This window comes from Eurosta solidaginis, chromosome 2 (genome assembly GCF_040869045.1).
Source record: "Eurosta solidaginis isolate ZX-2024a chromosome 2, ASM4086904v1, whole genome shotgun sequence".
Classification (NCBI taxonomy): domain Eukaryota; kingdom Metazoa; phylum Arthropoda; class Insecta; order Diptera; family Tephritidae; genus Eurosta; species Eurosta solidaginis.
Window position 1 is genome coordinate 60,823,797 of NC_090320.1, and position 25,960 is coordinate 60,849,756.

At 38.1% G+C, this 25,960-nt stretch overlaps 1 protein-coding gene across 1 annotated transcript in view; it reads left to right on the forward strand.

Moving 5' to 3' along the window:
* Positions 1–25,960, forward strand: part of side-II (sidestep II) — a 290,969-nt gene that overhangs the window by 256,359 nt on the left and 8,650 nt on the right. The window contains exons 17-19 of the mRNA XM_067769114.1: positions 9,988–10,169; positions 13,031–13,218; positions 22,015–22,123. Of these exons, the coding sequence (XP_067625215.1) occupies positions 9,988–10,169; positions 13,031–13,218; positions 22,015–22,123 (479 nt within the window). The remainder of the gene's footprint in view (positions 1–9,987; positions 10,170–13,030; positions 13,219–22,014; positions 22,124–25,960) is intronic.

The following is a 25,960-nucleotide window of genomic DNA, read 5'->3' on the forward strand; positions in this document are numbered from 1 at the left end:
CCAGCACTGTTGAAATGACTATCTCTTCCGTGGACAAATTTTTCGATTTGGTCGATAATGACGTCATTATTGTTGCTGCATAAGATGCAAGGCACTCATCTTCTTTTGGTTTTTTATTGCTTAAATTGATAAGGAAAGCAGTATTTGTCTCCGAAAAGTCGAATCTTGAAACGAAAACATCTCTGAACTCATTCCAAGTCATATCGAGGTACGAAATGTCTGTTAGCCAATTTGCAGCTTGTCCTTTTAAAGCACGACTAAGAACCAACATTAAAGGTGCACCCTTTAAGGGCTTCTCTGCCATGTACATATCTGCGGTGGCTATCCAGGCTCGTGCACTTACATTAAATCTATCTGGATCAAATTCCGGTAGCTGCACATCACTATTTGGACTGGGAGTCGAACCAAGTGTTTTTAACAGCGAAAAAAACTCTTTATTTTGTTGTTCGTATAATTTTTTCCATACACTATTTTCACTATTTAACTCTTCTGGCTCATTGCCTACTTCTGATGACGCAGGATGCGAAGTCATTATCAAAAGTCTAAGAGGAATTGACGCGCACGCACTTCCAATCAATAATAATTTTACTCTGCCTCATATTTTTTTACTACTCAAATATTTTCATTAATGTTTTTCTCGCCTACTAATTTTTAGTATGTAAACTTACAACAAGTGTTTTATGAAACAGTGCGCGTCACTTCATCAAAGTATGTCCCAATACTCTAAACTTATTAACAGATCCGACATATAAGTCTTTAAAAAGAAGCAGCAGACTAGAATGGAAATTGAATATTGATAGAAGAATAGAGATGGCGTACATTGCCTACTACTCGTGTAAAAGAATAGTTAGCAGAAACTGAGGCCTAAGAACAAAACCCACCATGCGGCTGTACACAGATGTCATAAGACCCATTCTTTCGTACGGAGCGATAGTGTGATGGCCTGCCATTGGCAAGCAATATAACATTAAAAACCCAAAAAGAATACAACGTGCAGTTTATGCAGGGGTAAAAGGAGCATTTAGGTCATTTGTTAACGTTAACCAGCTACTAGTCGACCTACACGTACGACTTAAAGCGACTACCCTTGCCATAAGAATCACGTAGTCTTGCTACTAAAATAAGAAGCTGTATGGCCACAGGGGCATCCTAAAATGGGTACCCGATGTAGGTTCGGCAACAAACAATCTTTCGCCTAAATTGAAAATTGAAATGAAATTTGATGTGAGGATTTCCTCGAGAACGGTTCGGTCAGCCGGTGTGGTATGGTGTCACCTCATTATTTACTGACGGGTCCAGAATCGATTGCGGTGTTGATGCAGGAGACTTCTCCGAACTGTTAGAAGTTTTACTCCCAATCTGCCATCCAAACCCAGCTATTACCTTTCAAGCAGAACTACTAGGAACAGGAATGCTTCCTGTTGGAGAACTCATTATTCGGTTGAGTGGTATGCATATTCTAAGATAACCAAGCAGCTCTCTTCGTGTTGGGCTCATCACTTACACCGTCGATAATTGTTAGAAGGTGCTGTGCATCAAAAACAGCGACCATTTCTCTAACATGGGTACCAGGTCACAGGTATATAGACGGCAATGTATAAGCAGATGAACTTACAAAGGCCAGTGCATCGTTAGGCAGGTGTTTACTGTGAGTATCTTAAGGTGTCGCCGTTTGTTCGTTTTCCCAAATTTGTTTGGATTTTGCAAGCGGAAGTCCTGGGACAAGAGAGAGCGTGCACATTCCTGTCGGATGACTCGGTGAGCCGACGGGAGGTGTGCTTTTACCAATATTGCTAAGTATGCCTCATCGCACTTAACTCCCCTGTCACTTCTCTCACAGCTGCAGCTTACTTAGCAAACATAACCTTTGTATGGATTCTTGAACACACTACCTAAAAAACAAGGAGATGGCAGGTGAACTTTTAAACACAAGGGCCCTACTGAATCTTGCAGAGGCGATCGTGACGGGTCACCCACTTACATAAATAAAAACGATTCAAGGCAGATTTAAGTAGTTAGAGGTCTCCAACTGGCACTCCTCGAATACATAATAGATAACCAAGCAAACCTGACCGATTTCAGATGGACGAAGAACAGAGGACCTACTAAATAGGTCAAAGAATCAAATCTTTAGCATCATACGAATACATTCAAAGCGTTCGATTTCGGTAATAGGCTGAAATGTCACGCACAATAGATCTAAATAAAGGTCGCATTGCACCTAGACCTAGAAATAATAAAAATATTATAAGAACCATCCTAATATATCGCACACCTAGATCAAAATAGAGACCAACTCAAAAAATATAGTTATTAGTTTTCATTTTATTGCCTATTATTTCTCATTCTATTTAGTTCATTTAGTGCCTCATTATTACAAGGACTCCTTCCTGACTATTTGTTGCAATCTAACTCCTCAATATATAATCCTTCCAAAGACTTCACAAGACCCAGCGTCTCATATGCTTGTCCCTCCAAACAATTTTGAGCCTAAAAACACAACGGCGTGGTTAACCGTGTTGTCTTGCATTTTGTGGAGAGTGGAAGCAGTCAGCCGTCCCATAATTGAATTACGCCGGAAACTGTATGGCCTTAGGGTGAATAATATGTAAGTCGTCTCCTCCAAAGTCGATCTGAGCTGACGATTCATCTGTTTGATGCATTTGTGTTCGACGAAACTAAGGCCAAACAATTTCAGTTACAAAATTTAAGCTTTTGTGCTCCAAAGTATTTTGAAGTCATTTCTACCGGGACTTGAATTTTTTACTGAAATTTCTCTTACAAAATTTGAACTTATGTGCTCTTTTGATGCCACTTCTATCGGACTCTATTTAATATTTGTTCCAAATATGATTGAAATTGGACCACGAATATGAGTTTTTTGAAATTTTTCGATACTTGCGGTACCTAGTGGGATTTTTTTTTCATAAAGCGATTTCTATTTCTGTATGCCAGCGGTCGTCACCCCATAAGCGCTCACACGCAATTGTTTCTATAATTCTTTAATTCCTTAATTTTGAAAGCTACCAAGTCCGACTTGGTATGTGTACGTGCCAGCGCCGTCTCTGCTAGCTGATTTGTTGTCGTTATTTTTTTGAGAAATCAAAATGAAGAATAGAAATGCATGGACAAAAATTTAATAGAATACAATAAATAATATAATAAAGCTTGCTTAAGCGTTGATTGCTTTATCGTATTTTTTATTAGTGCGTAAATGCGCAGAACGTAAACTATTTCGTCCCTCTGTTGGCCAAATGCTGTAACGTACATGCGCAGACCGCATTTTTTGAATTTTGAAGTAATGAAATAAACATTGAATATTTCTAAAAAATAAAATATATTTTAAAATTTTTTTACAGTGTACTTTTTACTAGGTCGGTCGCCATTTTTTTTATTTTTGGATATCAATATTGTTTCAAAGTAGGTGTGGTCACGCTTCCATTAGAAGTTTCTGGCGATCGCTGCTGTATGCAGTATGTAGTCCAGATATTAGCTAAATCGGGCTAAAATACGTTTTTTTAATATCTCGATCCTTGCGCCACCTGTCGGAAAATTTTCTTCATAGGTCGATTTCTATTCTTATACGTAATATGTGATCCAAATAGCCAAATCGGACGACAAATAGATACGATTTTTTTAATATCTCAATACTTGCGCCACCTAACGGCGATTATAAGCCAAATCGGACCAGAAATACGATTTTTTGAATATCTCGATCCTTGCGCCACCTGGTGGCAATTTTTGTCCTATTATTGCATTTTCATCGGGATCTGATCTATATTCCCAGTTTCAAGCTAATGTCTTATCGGGAAGTTACTTAAATTTCAATTACAAAATTCGTAAACAACGCTACACAGAGTCAAGCTAAATAAACCCTTTTAAACGTCATGTTCAGAAAAATCTTCTCCCGTATGCGGCAATGCAATCTTAATTTTTTCAAACTTCTTTTCTCGCTGGTTAATGGAGGTATTAGTAAATCGAGTATACAGTTCGGTAGCTATCAAATTGGAAAGCTCGGAGACACCCTAAACATCAAAATTTTACATTTTTGAGTAAGCTCCCTATTGATATAGGTGTCCCATTTGTACATAGATATATACATCTATATGCTTTTGAAATTGTTTGGATTTCCCCTTAATGCATAGCAGAGGAAATCTGATTCGTTTTAGAAATAAGTTCATTTGAATAGTCACATATACATCTACAAATACACAGCTGTATATGTGCATGTGTTCGTTATAACAAAAATGGCAAACATTGAAAATTTTAGGAAAAAAGGGCGCAATTTTATAGAAACTACCAAAATTGAATTGGAAAGCTACAAAACGTTTAAGGCAAAATGTCGATGCGAAAACAAACATTTAATGCGTCATAAATGTGGGTCTCTAAACAGGAGCACGAAAAAAGGAATATGCATAAACCTGTCTGGGCAAATTTACTGAAAGAATTTTGAAGAGGTTTTAGTTGTTAATATATAAAAAAACATACTTAAACTAACAAAGGTCAATGTGTATGTGTTTGTACATCTCTATGCTCTTACTGATCTGGTACGCTTATTTTTTAGGCAATTCAAGTGACATTTATTCAAATGACTTTCTAACATTTCAAAAATGTGCCACAAAAAAAAGTGCGAAATAATGGAAATGTGTATAAAAGGAATTCAATGGGCTTATATATATATGTATGTGTGTGTATGTGCATTATATAGCAGGAAACTATCCCATAGTTTGACGTCAACCTAGTCGACCCAACAAGATCGAAAAATGACTACACGCTTACTAACTAAAAAAAAACGATGACTATAAAGCTATAACGGCATGAACAGGAACAACATATTTTCTTATGCAAAAAGATTAAGCGCTCTTGCGGTTTCGATGTATAAACATTGTTGGAGGAATATGGAAGTGGTATGTTACTTGCTTAACTGGCACTTAACCTATTAAACCGTTTTAGCCTTCAAACAATGCGCGCCAAAACGCTTCCTCTAATGCGATGTGTTCCCACAAAACACCAACCATCTTTTCAATTGTAATGTGGAACCTACGCCTCTAACACCAATCTCCCTATGGTCCGATCCAACCAGTTTCCTTGGACTCCCGTTAGAGGACTTTGATAACAATTTGTGATCAGCGCGCCTATTGGATGGGGCGACTGCTACAATAAAAACAACATTAGGTTAGGTGATAGCTACTTTGGTAAGGGAAGCTCACTTGGATAACATGACGGACCGCTGTGATGCCAAATAAAATAAGTTTACCGTAATGTAGCTTGAGTTACATAGAGACTCGTTGCGTAGCACGGATATAATTGCGATCGAGGCCGATCTCAACCTTGAATATTTTTCTGCAGATCCAAGTGAGTCACGACCAGAATACTTTCGCCTAGTTCTGGCGAAACATACAGCTCCATCAGAATGGGGTTTCCAGTATATTGAATCGTACTGCATGGGTTCCCATTGGACAGGGCTTTGTCAAAACCCCAATGATAGATGAGCCTTAGTGAACCCGATTACTTCGACAGACCTCCTACCATCCACTTCCGAGCAGAAAGATCTTGCTACCCTGCAAGATGTGGCGTCCGACCAATGCTTGCTAAGCTGGCTCGAGGCCCATCTATGCAGGAGGAAACCTAAAGTCGCCATCGGAATCCCGAAACTTCTACATCCATCTACATCCACAGTCAACCCGACCAAAGGTGGTGTTTGTCGGAAATCGGTAGAAATCAGTCCAAAATGGAATCCTAAAACAACTCATCACGTTTACACCCTCACTAGGGATCTAATTTTTATACTTGTAGGAGTAATAACTGGCCACTGCATTATAGGTGGGCATACAGAAACGTTAGGAGCGCCTCATCATCTTTGCTGTATGAGTTGTAAAGAGCAAAAAGAGGCGGGAACGGTACCTCAGCCGGTTAATGGGCTTAGATATACGCGCGGCAGGCATGCCTGGCGTAAGAGACGACTAAAATACCAAGTTGATTCGAGGGGTTCTGTAGAGCGACACTTTCAAGGGATTTCCAGCGCAATAAATAGCTACCCCATCCAAATTGTCAACCTCATCTACCGGTGGAGAATCCTGTTTCTTTAACAGCAGAGGCTCTTGCGACCACAAGTGCTTTATGGAACTAGGGAACGGTGTTTACCTCATTTGGAACTTCTCTGCGTTAAGTGGCGCACAGAAACGCTTTCTTGGTGCTTCATTTCTAGATAATCTGCACCAGATCACAGAGAATGATATCAAAAACTTTCTAGCCTTTATCGGGTCCTCAAGATGGTTCGAAGAGGAATGATAATGGTGTATTTTCGTTGTATCACAAAGGGCCTAATGTCACTGGTCTAAGTTTGCCTCGCGCAGCCAATTAAACCTAACCTAACCTTATATGGCGACCGATAACTGCCAATGTAGTAGTAGTAGTGATTTATTTATTTTCTTTCGACTAGTAGTTACAAAAGTAAAGTAAAGTGAATTAAATTATAAATATATGAAAGTAAAAATAAATAAAGATTCCAGACAATAACAATAAAAGTTGTGTGTCTTAATACCACTTATAACTAAACAACTCATTTAGGAAAATTCGTTGACAATAAGTTCTCTATACTTAAGGCACTTTCTTATATAAACAAAGAGTGAATTTTAGTTATAACCCGTAAGGATATTTACCATCTTCTGCAGATCTAAAAATTTCTCACCAAAACAATTAAACCGTATGTATTTATATATAGGACATATTTCAATGAAGTGATAGTTGTCTTCAGCTACACATAAATTGCACATAGAACAGTTTTTGGAAAAAAACAATTTTAAAACATCGAGCATTAAGATTTAGCAAGCCACCCCTTGCTCGGAAAATCAGACTTATGGCGTACGCAGAATACTCATCGTTAAAATAGGTAGAGGACATAGGGAGCAAGTCGGAGTAAAGATCATGTGACGACTGAAAATAACTATCAGCATTGCCTGCAAACTCTTTTTGAATCAATTTCTCTAGTAAAATTGGTATGCTCGTATTAAGCGATGCGGATGAAAAGTCAGACAGAGGCATCATGTCGACACTTTCATAAACGTTTCTCCACTTTTTGACCCAGTACGACCCTTGTCTCCTCTGCTACAACTCGGGGCAGTCTATTTGCTGGCAAACTTAAACAGCGCGCAATATAAAGCATGTGAATACGTAAGGTGTGACTGAATAGCGACGATAAACCTGATTCAAGGTGTAACATATAGTTTGGTGTATTAGCTCGTAAAAAATTAACTTTTTTAAAAAGAAGCGAAGAAGTTTCTCTACGCATTCAAAACTTATCAACACCCCAGAATTGCGCAACATAAAACATAATGGACCTGAATGCTGCCTCGAAAATTTTCATCTTATTTGAGGTACAAATGCGAGGGTTATTTATGTATTTTGACCAGGTAGCATATATCGCTGTTTTAATCTATGCTAGTTTTGCCTCGAGGTGCTTTGTAAAGAATAGTTTGTAATTCAAGAGAACTCCCAGATACTTGTAGTCACTTATAATCTCAATAATCTTGCAACCATAAGACCGACGAAAAGAAGGAAATCTACTGCATTCTCTGAACAGTAATATTTTAGATTTGGAAAGGTTAACTCTCAAATCCCACTGCGTACACGTAAAGCTCATTTGTCATTTTCTGTAAGACAGTGGCAGAGTCGGCTAAAAGAACGATATCGTCGGCGTACATAAGTACTTTTACTGTTGTGTCAGCAACCTTTACACCGCCGGAGAGACTGCCACTTAAATCGCTGATGTATAATGAGAACAGAGTTGGACTCAGCAAACAACTTTGCCGTACACCGTGATTAACAGTAAACGGATCTGAAAGCACTCCATCCATCCATACCTGACTGGCTGTTTCTTCATAAATGGAGCGCAAATCCTCTGTAATGTGCCTGGAGAGGCCGAGCTGGGCTAACTTATAGAAAGGTATATTCCGTGGAACTGTGTCAAAAGCACATGAAAAATCTACAAAAAAGGCGAAAGTTTTCTTCTTCGCACCAAAGTTTAACTGCACTATATTAGTTAAATTAAATAAATTGTTTATTGTAGAATAGCCTTTATGGAAACCCGCCTGGAATTCAGAAATTATATTGTTACAATCAAGCCAAGCATTGATACGGCTCAGAAGCAAACCAAATTTTGTATATTGAATCAAGCAATGATAGCCCCCTTGTAATTGGATGGAAGATCGGGATCCTCTTTTTTGAAAAGGGCAACTATGATAGAGTTACGAAACGATTGAGGGATTTGCTTCTTTAAAAATACATATTATGCTGAACAAAGCAAGAAGTTAAGAGACACTCTGGTGCGTACTTGTAAAACTCATAACAGATACGATCTTGACCGGGAGCCTTGTTGTCTTTTAAACCTTTGAGAACCAGCTGCAGCTCACGGGGCTCAAAAAGAGCATCGAGAAAAGGGTCGACCACCGAAGACAACGCCCAAGTGCATGCAAGGAACTTTATTTGTATCCGACAACAGTATCTGAAAATAGTTGTAAAAATTGCTCAACGCCAAATTGCCAGTCACACTTAGAGGACGGTTTTTTAACGAGTTAGCAACCCGAGTTTCTGACTGTATTTAATAAGTCAATTTCCTTACATTTATATGATAACTTTTTCTTAGCGCAGAGCTTGAAGTAATTAGAACGTAGTGCAATATATAACTCACGAGTCTCTTCAGTACCACTTTACCAAAGTTCATCTAAGTGCTTCAAAATCTTTTTGCGTGCCTTAAAACATTGGCTGTCAAACCATACCTGCTCCGGAATAAATTTGGATTTCAACACAACAATCTGCTGCAGCAGTTTTCTTGTTAAAGTATTTACCATAACGTCAATTTCATCATCTGTATTAGCAAAATCACTGCCAATATAATCGTATTCAGTTTTATATTTTAACGAATTTACTTGCAATTCCTCTTATTTCAAATACTTAAAAATCATTTTCTTACATTTTTTTGTTAAATAAATAAAATTGATAAAAGAAATTTTATTTTTGAAAATTTTTTCTTCCATTAAATAAAAAAAAATATAAAAAAAATCGGCCCACTCCGGGATTAGTGGGGATAATTGCAGAATTGATTGAAGTTTTTTATGAGAAAAAAAAAAAATGGCGAAATTCGAAAAATTTCGAAAAACCGAAAAATTTAAAAAAAAAACCTTAAAATTTTTTTTTGTATTTTTTCCGAAAAGTACATTTAAAAACAAATTTTTTTGAAAAAAAAAGATCCCAAACGGTCAATTTTTGAAAAAGTTATAGCATTTTGAAAACAAAAACGGTGTTTTTTTTTTAAATTCATAACTTTTTTTGAGTTGGATGAAAAAATTTGAAAAAATTCTGAAAAGCGCCTTTCTTAAGCTAGAAAAAGAAGAAAAACTTTCAGCCAATTCTAAAGGGGTCGGGTTCAAAATTGGTCGAAAAGGGATGGAATACCCCATTTACATATCAAAATACATGGCTAATATATGACTACTTCGAGTTTAGCATCTACTTTAGGATATGTCCTCCTATCCATGTGCTTTCTAATAAATGTGTGCGAGTAACTTTATTTGCTAAATCGTGTCTGCGTACTGGTATATTTTGTTTCGATACTTCCAATCAACGATATACTTCAAAATATTTTCTATTCACATCCTTATTGCGCATTCATCTAAGTTGTGAGTTATTTTGCAGCTAGTTGGTTTGACTGCAGGGTTGAAGAATATGGATTTGTTGAGCTTTCGTATAAATTGCGATTAGCTGTTGAGCCAGCCGTAAGCATTTAGTTAACAATAGTTCTTTGTACTTTCCATTTTCATACGCAGGCGTTTTTCTTTAAATACGGTTGTATGTATGCATATTTCATCCAAATCAGAAACCTTATCCAAATCTTAATGTTTATTTAAAAAGGATATTTACATATTTATATATTTACGTGCATATCCAAAAAGTATATCTGATTATATTTTTTTTCTCAATTTTTTTTAGATTCAATTTAACAAACGTTGAGGAGCCACAATTTTCTTTAGAGAATCTCAATACACTGACATCTCTAATGACACAGGAGAACAACTCATTGAAGTTACGTATTTATGCATACAATCAGAAAGGTCGAAGTTCTTCGTATCTTTTGCCAGAAGTTATTATTGGATCATCAGCATATAAAACAGGTTAGTAAGAAACATGAATACATTTACATTCAAATAATTACATTATACAAACACATATACATTTGTGTATAAGTGTAATAGACGTGCTTAGTATCGAAGAACTTAAAATTGTGGAAAGCTACCTACATTCAGTTACGGATTGCTTTCAAGAAAGCTCTCAAAAGGCAATTTGATCCCTCATTAGGCGCAAATATTGCAACTCAAACCTAATTTATTACTCGGAAACTTAAGCAAAAGTAAACACAAGGTGCCATAACCTTCAAAGAGATTTTAGGCCTAGCTTATTTTCCGATTTGCGTCGTGCTCCTTTCCATTTTTCCTAGAAAATGGCCGGACGGGACCTACATGTTCTACGCCGACTCCGAACGGCATCTGCAAGGCAGGTGAGCTTTCACTGAGAAGCTTTTCATTGTAGAAATACACTCGCAGCGTTTGCCGAATCACTGCCGAGAAGCGGCTCCTGTTGAAAATAATTTTTTCTAATTGAAAAAACTTGTTTCTAAATTTTTGATGTTGCTTTGTCCGGAAATTGAATTCAGAGTCTTCGGTGTGGTAGGCAGTGCACGGCACCACTATTTCACGGCGTTTCGAAACTTTAGTGGAGCTTAAAACTATTGTTATGCAAAACGTGAAGTAATTGGGCAGGGTACGTAAATTTGAAGGGACGTAGCGTACCGACAAATGACTGACCAACATTCCCGGAAATTATCGGGTATAATTTTTTTCGGCTAGAATAGACAACGGAAACTTTAGCCACAGAATTTCTCTGCGGACTCGAGTTATTCAATGGTCTACTTCGTAATTGCATTCGGACTGTTTTGCATATTCGCCATCAAACTTTTCGTGTTGTGTTAACAGTCCTTCGCCCCATTCAAAATATACGAACATTCACAAATTTCCATCAAAGTCCTCATAGAGGAGTCCAACGAAATGAGCAGATTTAGCAGTGGTATACCATAGCGGAGTTGGTGATAAAGGCGTAGGTGTAATTGAAAAGATGGTTGGTGTCATGTGGGGACACATCGCATGTAGGACAGATAGTCCGTAAGTCGGGGTTGATTCTGTACTATTTTTGACAATTTTGCAAACACTTGTATGTTCAGCTTTTCGTTATGCTCCTTAACGTTGAGGTTGTTTCTACTTCATACGGCTGTGTTCTTAGGTGTCGTACTTACTTATAATGTTTACGGAGATGATATCTTAAGTCCCTGGGAGGTGTGGTCTCATCAATCAGATGTCTGTTGGGATAACCAGGTTTCTGGGTATTCAACAGAAACTTTTTTCTCAGCATTTCATTTCTCTCCCTTATGGGGAGTTCTCTCGCCTCTATGTGGAGGTGGTGTTCTGGGGACATAAGAAGACAGCCCGTAGCGGTTCTGAGGGCAGTGTTTTGGCAGGCCTGTATTTTCTTTCAGTGATTAACCCTTAGGCTTGGCGACCATATCGGGGACGCGTAGCATGCAATCGGCCGGTCAATTGCCTTGTAAGTGGTAATGAGCGCTTCTTTGCCTTTATCCCAAGTGCTGCCGGCAAGAGACTTGATGATTTTATTACCGCTCTGGGTTTTTGGGTACAATTAAGGTTGCATGCTCTCCAAAATATAGATCCTGATCGAACGTCACACCCAAGATTTTTTGGTGTAAGACATTCGGTAGGGTAATGCCATCGACGTGGATGTCCAAAATGGTCGACATTTGACGTGTCCATGTTGTAAATAAGGTCGCCGATGATTTGATCGGTGACAATGTCAGGTTTCGCGAGGCGAAAAACTGGGGAGAACCGGGAGATAGCTGTTTATTTTATTACAAAACTCATCTATGTGTAGGCCTGGGCCTGTAGCTATTATTGCGCAGTCATCGGCGTATGAAACGATAGTGACTACTTCGGGTGGTGAATGCAGCTTCGATATGTAGAAGTTAAACAGAAGTGGTGATAGCACACCACCCTGTGGTGCCCCTTGTTTAATTCTTTTTGTAACCACCGAACTCGCCAACGGCTGCCATTCGACTCAGTTTATGAGCGCAGCGCTAACGATGGAAATATGTGCCGATCTGTGACAGTCTCCTGCGATTGTCAAGGTCGATAGTAAAATTTTTCCTATAGCTGAATTTTTTTGATTGCTACAACGTGTATATATATATTCCAATTTGTAAAATGTATATAATAAACACTTGAAATAATAAATCAATTTTAATATTCATGTTGCATTTTCCATTTAATTTTTTTCATGCTTCCTCTTCTTTCACCTGTGTTTAAATCAACGATGTAATAAAAAATTCATAAATATATCAACTGGATTTCCGTGAATTTCTGCAAAATGTACGTGACATGCTTGACGCATTAATAACCATAACATTACCATAATATGAATTATTTTTTCTGTCAAAAAAAAAAAACCGTAAACAAATTAAAAAATATTTAATGACTAACCAAAAAAAAATAATCATTTTAATACAAATGATTCAAAACATAACAAAAATTTCAAACTTGTATTCATTGTGTTTATTTTGAAATATCCGCAAAACGTGCAATACAAAATATTTAAAACTACTTATAAATATAAAAATGTATGAACAAAACAAAAAACAAAAAAATCAATTTCGTTTCACTATTTATTTGTTATTCGATTCCGCACCTTTATTGCATGCAAAAACAAATAAATAAATAAATTTGAATGTTGACAAAATGTAAATCCAATAATATTTGAAAAACTATACCAATCACTATGCACAAAAAATATAACAAAAAAATCAACAATAACTACGACAAATCCAAATCGCTGGGGTGCATGCAAACATAAACTACGAAAATCTTCATCTCTCAACGCATTGCCAACGCCAATGACATTTTCTGCATTCTAGACGATGAAGTATCTATTACGCTTTCACCGGTGTTGGTTGGTAGTGGTCTTACAGTTGTCATCATTAGTTTGGCCATTATTGTGCGCATATTCATTGTAACATTTTTGCATAATTTGCGGCGAAATCAGCAGCATGGCAGCAAACCATTGACGACCGGTGTAGTAGCACAAGCTAACGATGTATTGAAGGTAAGTGTGGGAAGAGAAGTTTCAATTTTGCATACAAACTTCCGCAGTTATTTGTGTATACAGTGATGTTCAACAACATAGAGCCAGGTACTTTAAAAAGTATATAGGTACGTTAATTGGACCCCTTAAGTTTAAACCGAAAGAAAATGTCCTCTTGAACCCTTTTGAGGACCTGATAAAGCCTACGAGGTGCTTAACATCATGCCCCATGACCTGGCGTAGATTATCGGGAAATGCAGCACCCAGGAAGGGCCACCGCGCGCCACTTAGCGCCGGACAATTGCAGATGAGGTGAACCACCTCTTCATTCACTTCAAAATGCCTGCAGCATCGACGATAAGGCGCTACTAGCCTTTTTGCATTCCTACCTATAAGACACGGCCCAATTGGTGCCTCTACAAGTATGGAAATTGTATCCCTACTGAGGTTGTAAATATGACGGGATCTTCAAGGACACCATTTTGCCTAGGTTTTCTTCGATGTCCGACACCCTGGTGTTTAAAGCCATCCTTCGTCGGATTGACGGTGCATGTGCTATTTTAGCATTAACTTGCATGTCGCATGGGGCATACGTAAGCGTTTTTGTTTTCTGGCTGGTCATACCCTGCCTTGCTGATAGACTTTTCCTCCAACTTTGACGTTTAGCTTAGAACCGTCGTTGTATATGGAAATGCTGCCATCAACAGTAAGATACCTATCCGACCTCCGCCCAATCTTTCCTACTAGGAATGTTTACCTTAAAGTTTATTTCCGTCAGGCATGCTTTCCGTAAATGCTGTGGTCGCACAACGATCCGTGCTAGGAGGAGAAAACTGTATTCGTTTAGTATACTAGAATGTCCTATGGTTTTACTGTATTCGTTTAGTATACTCGAATGTCCTATGGTTTTATTGTTTCCGCTGGACAACTCCTATAAGCGCAGGTCGCCGCCGCTCGATAACCACAAAGATCCAATGGAAAAATGTCAAAACTGAAGATCATCGCAAGGTGTTGTCCTAAGAACACCACGTTTTCTAATCATTATAGATCTATGGACTTTACACAAAAAGTTAAGGTTTGATGCTTTGCTAAAGGCTGACCACCATACGACTTTTCCATACAGTAGTATGAGTCGGATAATTGAAGTCCATTAAATCTAATCCCAAGTGTAATTAATTGCGTCTCTCTCGTTACCGAGCAACGTTTTCAAAGTTTGTTTGGGAACGTTCATGTCGGGCGGGACCCTTTTACGAAACTAGCACTCAGTCGGCTTTGGGGGGATTCTTTCTACTAATAACTATTACAAATATTTAATATGAGGGTCCCTAAATTACCCTTTTGTCAGGAATAAAACCAAGAAAAAAGGAAAACGAGTAACTACAAAATTTAAGTTGAGAGCAAGCAAAATGTACAGCATGGTCATTTGAAAGTCGGAAAAGAGAGTATCTCCGGATGTGGGGCAGATAAAAGGTGCGAAATCTTAACCCTCCCTACCTTTGATTTTTGGGGGCACCCTCTTTTACCCAAAAATCCCTAGCGCAACTCTATGACCCGACTTACCACATTACCTCAGGAAATAACGTGAGCTTTTACAATTCCATAGAAGTTCCTTTAATTCATGTAAAAATTAAAATTTTCTTAACGCTGAGTACATCAAATGCGAAAACTTGCATTTCTTAAACCCGCTACATAGGTTAAGCTACTTTAATTATAGTGATCTTGAGCTCACATTATTATTTCTCTTTTTCTTTTTCTTTTTTTTTTTCCAATTCAAATACAAAAATCTTAATTTAACTAGGCATTTTCAAACTTAAATGCTAGATAAATATATAAGTATGTGTGTATATGAAAGGAATATTTAGAGCAGGGATCGCCACAAGCTTCTTATGGAAGCGTGACCACAACTACTTTGAAATCCAAAAATAAAAAAATGGCGACGCAGCTAGTAAAAAGTACATAGTAAAAGCATCGAAAATTCTTAAAATGATATTATTTTAGAAAGACAATTATACATTTTGTAATCCTGATAGAAGGTAAATTCATTAGATATTTATATTTTTTTATATTTTTAGGCTTTTTTTGTTTTGTCTTGTTTTTTAGAAACAAAATAATATAAATAATAATAATTTTGTAAAACAGATAAAAAAGAAATTCATTCATTTATTTTATTTCATCTTTTATATTTTTTTGTTTTTATTTTTTGTATATTTTTTTTTCATTTTTTTTTGTTTTGTTTTAAATTTTTTTTATTTAATAGTATTTCGGAAAGAAGGATTAAAGTAAGATGAAACTGGAGATATTAACCTACTATAAATTGTCCGCAACTAATTTTTCTATATCTATTTTGATGTTTGTGGTTGATATTTCAGAAGCGCTTCTAAATGCTGATTTGTAACTCTATTTCTGTTATTTGTTTTTATTTGCTTAAGGAATGAAAAGGAGCTTTCACAAATGTACGTACAACCAAATATTGAATACAATTTTAAAATTTCTTGACGCAGTAAGGGTATTTCTCCTTACTTACAACTTTCCAAAAATCAATGCCTTTTAAATCTAGTAACTGTAGTTCAGAGTCGCATTGTAAGTCGCATAGCTCCATTTGGAGTTCTGGGCTCTGCTCAGTTGCATCGCATGTCATGGGTACAAAAAAAATTGGTAACATTTTCCTGATAAATTCAAAGTCTTGGAATCTTTTAGAAAAGTTATTTTTCAAGTCAGCGAGACAAGTTATAAAAAAGTGAAATTGTATGTTGAAATATTATACTCATTTAGAACCAACTTTAATGAAGGAAAATGATAAAGTTTTTCTATGTTCGGATCAGTTAAAAGCACTCCAATTTTTTTACAAACCATTCAAAAATCGTTTTATTAAATTCTTGTGACTTAATTTCTTTTAAAATATCATCAAAGCCTTTCACTTCAGTTTCTATAAATACAGCAATTTCTTTCCTCAATTCAAAAAATCGTTGCAGACATTTTCCCCTAAAAAATAAATATGTATATTAACATTCTAAAAATTTGTTTAAATAACTGCCAATAAAATTTTCATTTTGAAACAACAAAATCTAATAAATAAAATTCTTCTGTCACGGTTTTAGAGGCTGAACTCCTCCGAAACGGCTGAACCGATTCTCATGAAATTTTTTGAACATATTGGGTAGGTCTGAGAATCGGCCAACGTCTACCTTTTTTTCGCTACGTGTCTAGGGTCTTGAGATCAAAACGTGGACCCGGGTACCCCTAGAATGTGTTTATACAATATGGATATCAAATGAAAGCTGTTGATGAGTGCTATAGTACAGGATAATTTTCATACCCCTGGGTGAATGTGGTCTCGAGATATAGGCCAAAACGTGGACCCGGGTACACCTAGAATGTGTTTATACAATATGGATATCAAATGAAAACTGTTGATGAGTGCTATAGTACAGGATAATTTTCATACAACTAGGAGGCTAGGTTCTCGAGATATAGCCCAAAACGTGGACCCGGGTACCCCTGGAATGTGTTTATACAATATGGATATCAAATGAAAGCTGTTGATGAGTGCTGTAGTACAGGATAATTTGCATACCCCTGTGTGACTAGGGTCTCGAGATATAGGCCAAAACGTGGACCCGGGTACCCCTAGAATGTGTTTATACAATATGGATATCAAATGAAAACTGTTGATGAGTGCTATAGTACAGAATAATTTCCGTACCCCTGGGTGACTAGGGTCTCGAGATATAGGCCAAAACATGCACCCGGATACACCTAGAACAAAATACATACAACCCTCTGGGACTGGCAATAAGGGATGAAGAAGAAGGAGAAAAACTTGAGAGAAGAGAAAAGAGATAAGGAGACTGAGAAAGAGATAAAATGAGACGAAGATGGAGATGAAGCGAAAAAGACCGAGGGAGGAGTGAATAAAAAGATTAGGAAAAGGTGTAGAGGGGTAGGGCACAGCTAGACGGAAAAAGCTTATTAAAATGTATGCAGGTAGGCCAAATTTAGAGCAGAACAACGTCTGCCGGGTCTGCTAGTAATATAATATAATAAAGTAAAATAATTCAAAAATAATTTTCAAAAATAAAGTAGGTATGTATATTTAACTCAAGTAGATAACCCTACAACAATAATAAGAAACAAGTAAGGAAGGTTAAGTTCGGGTGTAACCGAACATTACATACTCAGTTGAGAGCTATGGTGACAACATAAGGGAAAATAACCATGTAGGAAAATGAACCGAGGGAAACCCTGGAATGTGTTTGTATGACATGTCTATCAAATGAAAGGCACTAAAGAGTATTTTATGAGGGAGTGGGCCATAGTTCTATAGGTGGACGCCTTTCGAGATATCGCCATAAAGGTGGATCAGGGTTGACTCTAGAATTTGTTTGTACGATATGGGTATCAAATGAAAGGTGTTAATGAGTATTTTAAAAGGTCGTCGGCCTTAGTTCTACAGGTGGACGCCTTTTCGAGATATAGCCATAAAGGTGGACAAGGGGTGACGCTAGAATTTGTTTGTACGATATGGGTATCAAATGAAAGGTGTTAATGAGTATTTTAAAAGGGCGTGGGCCTTAGTTCTATATGTGGAGGCCTTTTCGAGATATCGTAATAAAGGTGGACCAGCGGTGACTCTAGAATTTGTTTGTACAATATGGGTATCAAATGAAAGGTGTTAATGAGTATTTTAAAAGGGCGTGGGGCTTAGTTCTATAGGTGGACGCCTTTCGAGATATCGCCATAAAGGTGGACCAGGGGTGACTTTAGAATATGTTGGTACGATATGGGTATCAAATGAAAGGTGTTAATGAGTATTTTAAAAGAGAGGGGCCTTAGTTCCATAGGTGGACGCCGTTTCGAGATATCGCCATAAAGGTGGACCAGGAGTAACCCTAGGATTTGTTTGTACGATACTGGTATCAAATTAAAGGTATTAATGAGAGTTTTAAAAGGGAGTGGTGGTAGTTGTATATGTGAAGGCGATTTCCAGATATCGACCAAAATGTGGACCAGGGTGACCCAGAACACCATCTGTTGGATACCGCTAATTTATTTTTATATGTAATACCTGCCAAAATTTGAAGGGTTTTTTATTTCGCCCTGCAGAACTTTTTCATTTTCTTCTACTTAATATGGTAGGTGTCACAACCATTTTACAAAGTTTTTTCCAAAATTATATTTCGCGTCAATAAGCCAATCCAATTACCACGTTTCATCCCTTTTTTCGTATTTGGTATAGAATTATGGCATTTTTTTAATTTTTTGTAATTTTCAATATCGATAAAGTGGGCGTGGTCATAGTCGGATTTCGTTCATTTTTTATACCAAGATAAAGTGCGTTCTGATAAGTACGTGAACTAAGTTCGGTAAAGATATGTCGATTTTTGCTCTAGTTATCGTGTTAAAGGCTATGCGGAAGGACAGACGGATGACTGTGTATAAAAACCGGGCGTGGCTTCAAACGATTCCGCCCATTTTCACAGAAAACAGTTAACGCCATAAAATCTATGCCCCTACCAAATTTTAAAAGGATTGGTAAATTGTTGTTCGACTTATGGCATTAGAAGTATCCTAGACAAATTAAATGAAAAAGATCGGAGCCACGCCCATTTTGAAATTTTCTTTTATTTTTGTATTTTGTTGTACCATGTCATTACTAGAGTTGAATGTTGACATAATTTACTTATATACTGTAAGGATATTAAAATTATTGTTAAAATTTTACTTTAAAAAAAAATTTTTTTTTAAAGTGGGCGTGGTCCTTCTCCGATTTTGCTAATTTTTATTAAGCGTACATATAGTAATAGGAGTACCGTTCCTGCCAAATTTCATCATGATATCTTCAACGACTTCCAAATTACAACTTGCATAAATTTTAAATTACCTTCTTTTAAAAGTGGGCGCTACCGCGCCCGTTGTCCAAAATTTTACAAATTTTCTATTCTGCGTCAAAAGTTCAACTCACCTACCAAGATTCATCGCTTTATCCGTCTTTTGTAATGAATTATCGCACTTTTTCGGTTTTTCGAAATTTTCGATATCGAAAAAATGGGCGTGGTTATAGTCCGATATCGTTCATTTTAAATAGCGATCTGAGATTAGTGCTCAGGAACCTACACACCAAATTTCATCAAGATACCTCAAAATTTACTCAAGTTATCGTGTTAACGAACGGACGGACGGACGGACATGGCTCAATAAAATTTTTTTTCGAAACTGATGATTTTGATATATGGAAGTCTACATCTATCTCGATTCCTTTATACCTGTACAACCAACAATTATCCAATCAAAGTTAATATACTCTGTGAGCTCTGCTCAACTGAGTATAAAAAGAATGTATGCAAAAACAATTAAAAGCACTTTTTAGTTTTCGTCTCGATCGATGACGTCAGGCGCCTGGTGACATGGTCGTGGACGAAGAGGTTGTTTATCTCTCTTAAGCTGTTGAAAATAAATATCACATTCTTTTTGTGTTTTGTTTTTTTCTCACTAAAACAAATACTTGAACCCACTCCTACGATGTACATTTATATGTACTATTTTACGTTATTCCAATTAGATTTTACTCTGTATACCGGTTGGTTTTACGCTGCCAGTGGCGTAGTGAAATTTATATATAAGGGGGAAGCATTGGATATTTGTAAAAAGGAAAGATGTACAAATATCTAAAAGCTTTTGCACTATGTGGATTCTTACTAGTAGGTACAGCATTTTCTAATTGTCTTGGTGAACCGATTAGGCGCCGACTGCTACCGGGTTTATTGGGGGCTTCCATAAAATATTTAATTTCTTCAGATGTATTGATAGGGAGACTTTGCAAATTTACTTCCTTCATCTCGTTACTAATTGCTCTACCTGTCGCTTTTTTTCCCTTCTGCATTTTCTATTAGCAAAATATTTTTTTTTATTTCTCAGCAGTTTTGTTTCATGTGCCAGTGTTTTGTATAGCCTGATCGATTTCATTTTGTATGCGCTCCACTTCAATATCATTCCTTAACAAACGAATTTTGTTCTTGCACTGCAACAATTCAGTTTCACAATTGGACACTTTAGAACGTAATAAAGCAATTTCTGATTTTAAAGTTTTCTCTTGTTGTTTTACCAACTCATTTTCTTCTTCTACATACTGCACGACTGTGGCTGCTCACTGCCTTGTCGAAAAACCTGATCTGCTTTGGTTATTTCTGGAGATATAGTTTCAAACTCTTGCGCTAGATCATGTTCCTTACTTTCTAGATAACTATTTACGCATCGTACTTATTTAACCCTATCTGCGGCGCTGAAATTTTCTCCCTTTGAAATTTTATTAATGTCAACAAATCAATATAGTGGATTGCCTGAAATATGCATTTTCGCTTTTTTTGTTTTTGCTTCTTGGTTATATGTATGTTAAATTACGATAAGATAGTTTTTGTGTCACTTGCATTTCCTACCGCTTTACACTGCGTTAATTAGTTTTTCACAAACCGATCCGCTTCCACGCTAACTTAAAAAGCAAAGGACTCTCGCCAGCGGAAGTGTGAGGTTGCACTTTTTTGTGCAGGTGGTTTGACATCTCTCCACTGTCAAATTGACAAAATTCACAATTAATGCAGTATCTTTATTAGAGTTGACATCAAATGCATAGAATAATACTAAGATTTAGAGTAGACTTTTACGGTTTCATAAGCTGCGCTCAAAAATTAGGTCTGTCTGTAAGTATTACACAGAAGGACCTGAGAAAGGCGATGAGTTTAGCAAGGCTATATATCGTTTGCCTGGAATGTGCCAATCACCTTCCTCTACCATGCTAATATTTCCAATTCAACTCATATGAGTCTTATTGACTCCCTAAATCTACTGTTACACAACTTACCTTAAATTGGTTGCATACCGGTCTGTGAGAGCCACTCAACCCTCTAGTCGAAAATTTTTTTTTATAGAATACCCGTCTAAGACCGAAAATATTTTAAGTAACTTTGTGGTGACACGTCTTTCAGAACCTCACATAGACTAAACTTGTTGATAATGTAACTAAAATTTTCTTGGGCGACCAAAATGAAAAATCTTATTCAAAACTGGGATTAATATGAATCTGCCATCTTGGAAAATACAGGGAGCTTCTAGAAGCGCTCCTTATTGTTGCTGAGAACTCTGAGAGCTATGTTTTGTATCTGTCTGGAACTTTAATTTAGCGAGCGCAATCCGAATACAGGGCCCGCATTGTATTATACGAACGTGCTCAATCGCTCCGCCTATCGCTGAAGAGTCTGAAATCATAAAAATGTACCGCTTGTAGGCAGTGCCTTAGGTTTCGACTAGGGGCGCATTCCTGCAGCAACTAGAGGAATATGGGATTTTTTTTATAGCTCAGCAGTCAGCAATAATAATGAACACCCAACCAAGTATTGCGCCCAAATAAAGTGCCTTACATCAACATCTATTCGCAGTTCAGTGGACACGACTAAAGGTAAGAGACTTTTCTTCTGGATCTATTTTAGTGTCACAACCATAATAAGACAGTGCAACTGAAGGAATGACTTTTGACTTTATGAATTGTTTTGATGTATCAATGTGAAGCTTAAAAATATATCTTTTCTACCTATAAATAAAAAGTCTTGTAATCCACAAGTTCATTATTTATACGATTTTGAAAATGTGTGGCTCTATTTCATGGAACATTACTGTATCTATATATTGCACAGTTACCGATGGTGCTTTACTTTTAATGATATTCAATTCACTTATATTTTTTTGACTCGTTCCATTTATGTATTTGGTCTAAAGTATTTTCTTGTTTTTTTTTTTTTGTTCTTTCGCAAATATTTCAATATGAAGTGCGGTGGCATAGAAAAACCACGTTGGCAGCATACGGACATTAAAACGAAATCATCTGAAGATCTAGTTGAGGATGAACGAGATCCGGATGTTATACCTTCTCAATATGGTAAGTGAAAATTAAAGGGAAATAAAATTACAGTAAATCTATAAAAACTAAATAAATAATACAAAGTTCAAAAAAGTTCACGTAAAAAAATACTTGAAAAAACATGCAGCCATAATCTTAGCATAAAAGGAACACATTTTGAAATAGGCTTCAGTTTCAATTCAAGCTTGCTTTAAATTGGGCCTACCTTTAACGAACGGAAGGAGGTTGAAGTAGTTGAATTAAAGCTGTTCTAAATCAAATCATCTACTTAGTAGCATTTTAAATGTGTAAGTATTGGTGAGAACGAGATCGTGAGTATCCGTGGGAAATATCGACCAAAATTTCAACTTATTTGGCTGGAATAAAAGATTTTAAAGTTGTTTGACTTTCAGTTAATAGTCCCTCACTAGGGTGGACACCTTGACGTTGGTGTGTGAACTACATAGCGCCCGAATATGGAGACCTTTCACATACCGGCTACGTCTGATGCATGGGGTCCAGCTGTTGCGAACGGGTTTTTATCCCCACATTTAACATTAGACTGCTAAGCCCTCCTTGGATAGAAGGTGGTCGTACGATCGATATGAACTCATAAATTTCAACACCAAGGAAGTATGACAAAAAGCGATGGCGTCACAAGCCCGGCGGAGGAAAACACCATTACCGATGATTCGAACGCACTCGGAAATGGATCGTTCTGCCAACTCGGAGAAGGGAACCACGAAAGAGAGCGTTTGGTATGGGTTTGTGAGACAGTAAGCAAATGGCAAAGATAGTTCACTGACGAAGACTTTGGCACAAGCAGTCCTCAATTTTTCAACCACATCTAATTTCGCTCTCCGTGTCCGATGCATCGCTCTCAGCGGTTTTGTCCTTCCTCGCTTGCAACGCTACTTCCGCCTCCCCTCTTTTTATCAACAAAAAATATCGGGAAGGTTGATTTAAATACAGACGGGTATATTCCCTTTGGCAAATCATACGATGACACAGTTTTTGGTCATTGAAACTCCACCGCCTTCAAATAAGTTAGAACGGCGTTGTTGGAATAACCCTTAGGCTCTCCCTCAGACACATAGCCGGGAGCTATTGAGTTCGGATAAGCCATCACAACATCGTCAAGGCTTTCCCTAGCGAAAGCCTTGAATAAGCTGGTAACAACAATTAAATGTTGGACAATCTGAATTCAACAATATGATAAAACTTTTCATATATTTTATATAACGTCTACAAATTAAGACTATCTGAGGGATACTGTTTATTTAAATAAGTTCGGGAGGTCAGTTAAATAATCATTTGACGTGGCGCTGATCCCGGAGCCGTGGCTCTCATCTAGAGGAAAGTTCTCTGGGCTAAGAGTGCGAAGATTTACAATGCGCAATCGGAAGAAAAGGTTTGAGCTGCAGTCATGGTAAGGATACAGCTGAATTCATATATATTTCTTAATAATACTACTGGGGACCTAGCGGTGGTAGCAGTCAAGCAGCAGTTATTCTACTTAATGGCCCATACTGCGGAGGCATTTACAAAAATTACCAAAAAATGCATCCACCGAGGAAGTGGAATGGACTAGTATCTACAAGAGGAAGCGCGCAAAGGGCGGTTGGTCTTAAGCGCGAATGTAAATGCACACCACCCTGCGTGGGGAGGAGAAGATAAGAATGATAGAGGCAAGTCTCTATGTTGTTACATATTGCAAACCAATTTACAGACAGCCAAAAGGGAAAGGGTCGCTACATAAGCTGGATGAACTTTCAGCAATGTTCTTGATATTAAATGCATGATTCGATGGTCTTGCTAAACCACCGTTCTCCAACTATGCATATATCAGCTTCAGCATCCCCTATTAAAAGGGTAGAGAAGTAAGAAACTTTTAGAAACCTTGGATTAAAGTACTGGGTGGAATTCCAGAAATTTGTAAAAACAAAACTGATACAACCCAAAGGGGTTGCCAATGTGGAGGAACTGGAGGAGTCCTAAAATTTCCCAACATAGACGCGTAAGCAGAGTTTGTCTTATAAGGAGATTCGGATGATAAGCAAAGCCGCCATGGTGGATCAATAAGCTAAGTCTTCTTAGAAGACAGCTAAAAGAAGTGTTGAAACTGGCAAAGGTCGCGGAAAGTGAAGCGTACGGGACGAGTACAGGGATCGATTGAGAATCTACAAGCGTGAAACTTTCAGGGCGAGGAGTGCCTCATGAAAAAATAGATCGCGATTTAAAGTAACTCTTAAATGTTGGTAAAATGAATGCAATATAGGTAAAGTTAACTGGTCGGTCAATAAATACCTCACATTTACTGAATGTGTCCATAGGTTAGGTTAGGTTGGGTGGTAGCTTCCCTGATAGGGGAAGCTCACTTGGACAACATGACGGTCCGTTGTGATACCACATATAATAAACTAAACTAACGGTGACGTAGATATAACTACTTAGAGAATCGTTGGGTAACAACGATAAAGTTCCGAATGATCCCGATCTCAACATGGATAGCTCCTCGTGAGATCCAAGTGAGTCACGACCGAAATACTTTCGCCTAGTTCTGGCAAAAACTGGGCAGTCAAGCGTAAAGTGATTTGGCTATTCCACCTCATCATCCTCCATACAGCTGCAGCAGGATGGAGTTTCCAATATATTGAGACGTACCGCATGGATACCTATGGGAAAGTGCCGTGTCAAAACCCAAATGATCATTGATAGGTGAGCCTTAGTGAACCCAATTATTTCAGCAGACCTTGCTACCCCGCAAGACGTGGTGTTCACCCAATGTTTGCTGAGCTGACTCGAGGCCCAGCTATGGAGGAGCAATCCACAGGTGGCCAGTGGAATCCCGAAATCCTTACAGCCATCTTCATCCGGTTCAGTTGTACCGACGTGGGCTAAGAGATCCGCTTGACAGTTACCCGGGATATCACTATGGCCCTGGACCCAGATAATCTTAATTGTAAAATAATTCGATGCAATCGCAAGCGAGGTCAAGCACTCCCAGACCACCCCCGATCGCACTGTAGTTGAGCTCAATGTCTTGATGGCTGCTTGGCTATCAGAGTAGATGTTAAATTGCCTAACCGTAGTTGCACTGGATAGCATTCCATCCACCGCTTCCTTAATCGCAGCAACTTCCGCTTGGAATACACTGCAGTGATCAGCCAACTTAAACTTGCGGCTTACATTTAGCTCTTGACAATTCAGCTCCGTCCTTAATCCAGAAATTTTTCCGCCGTTACTACTCAGCCACGGCTCTTGGACAAGGACTATATCCACTCCGCCTTTCTCAAGACAGAGCAACAAGTTTGCGGAAGCCGCCTTAGAATGCTGAAGATTGATTTGACGGATTTCCATCAACACCACCCTTCTTCTTCTGCACCCCATCCTTGGCGGCTTAGCCCTCGGAGACTAGGAGATCATATAGGCCGCTGATATGGCGCTGGCGACCCACGGCCACTCCTCTCGGGAGATGGCACCATCCTCCCTACTCCCAGGACCCCGAGGGTGATGGAGCCCGCTCGTTTAGCGATTTCGCTAAACGAAATTGCGTCCCCACCTCCTCGGGCCCTTTTTGTCGTTGAGGCATTCCGCTCATCCAACGTCTGCCGCTTCATAGCCCCCAAACCCTGCTGCTCACCCGCATCGTTCGACACCGTGTGTGGTCGTCGCAAGCCACGACGCTCCAGGCCCACTCCAGCGTCCGGGAATGCTTCTCAGAAATCTGAGCTGCATCCTTTCCGCCGTAGCGCTCCAAGATCTTCTCAGCTAGGCGCCGATCACCCAGAGCTTTCCTACGCGGCGTCGATTGCCTACCTTTCCCGGCAGGCTTCGACCCCAGGGCTCCCGTTGGGAAATCTCCTCGCGACAGGG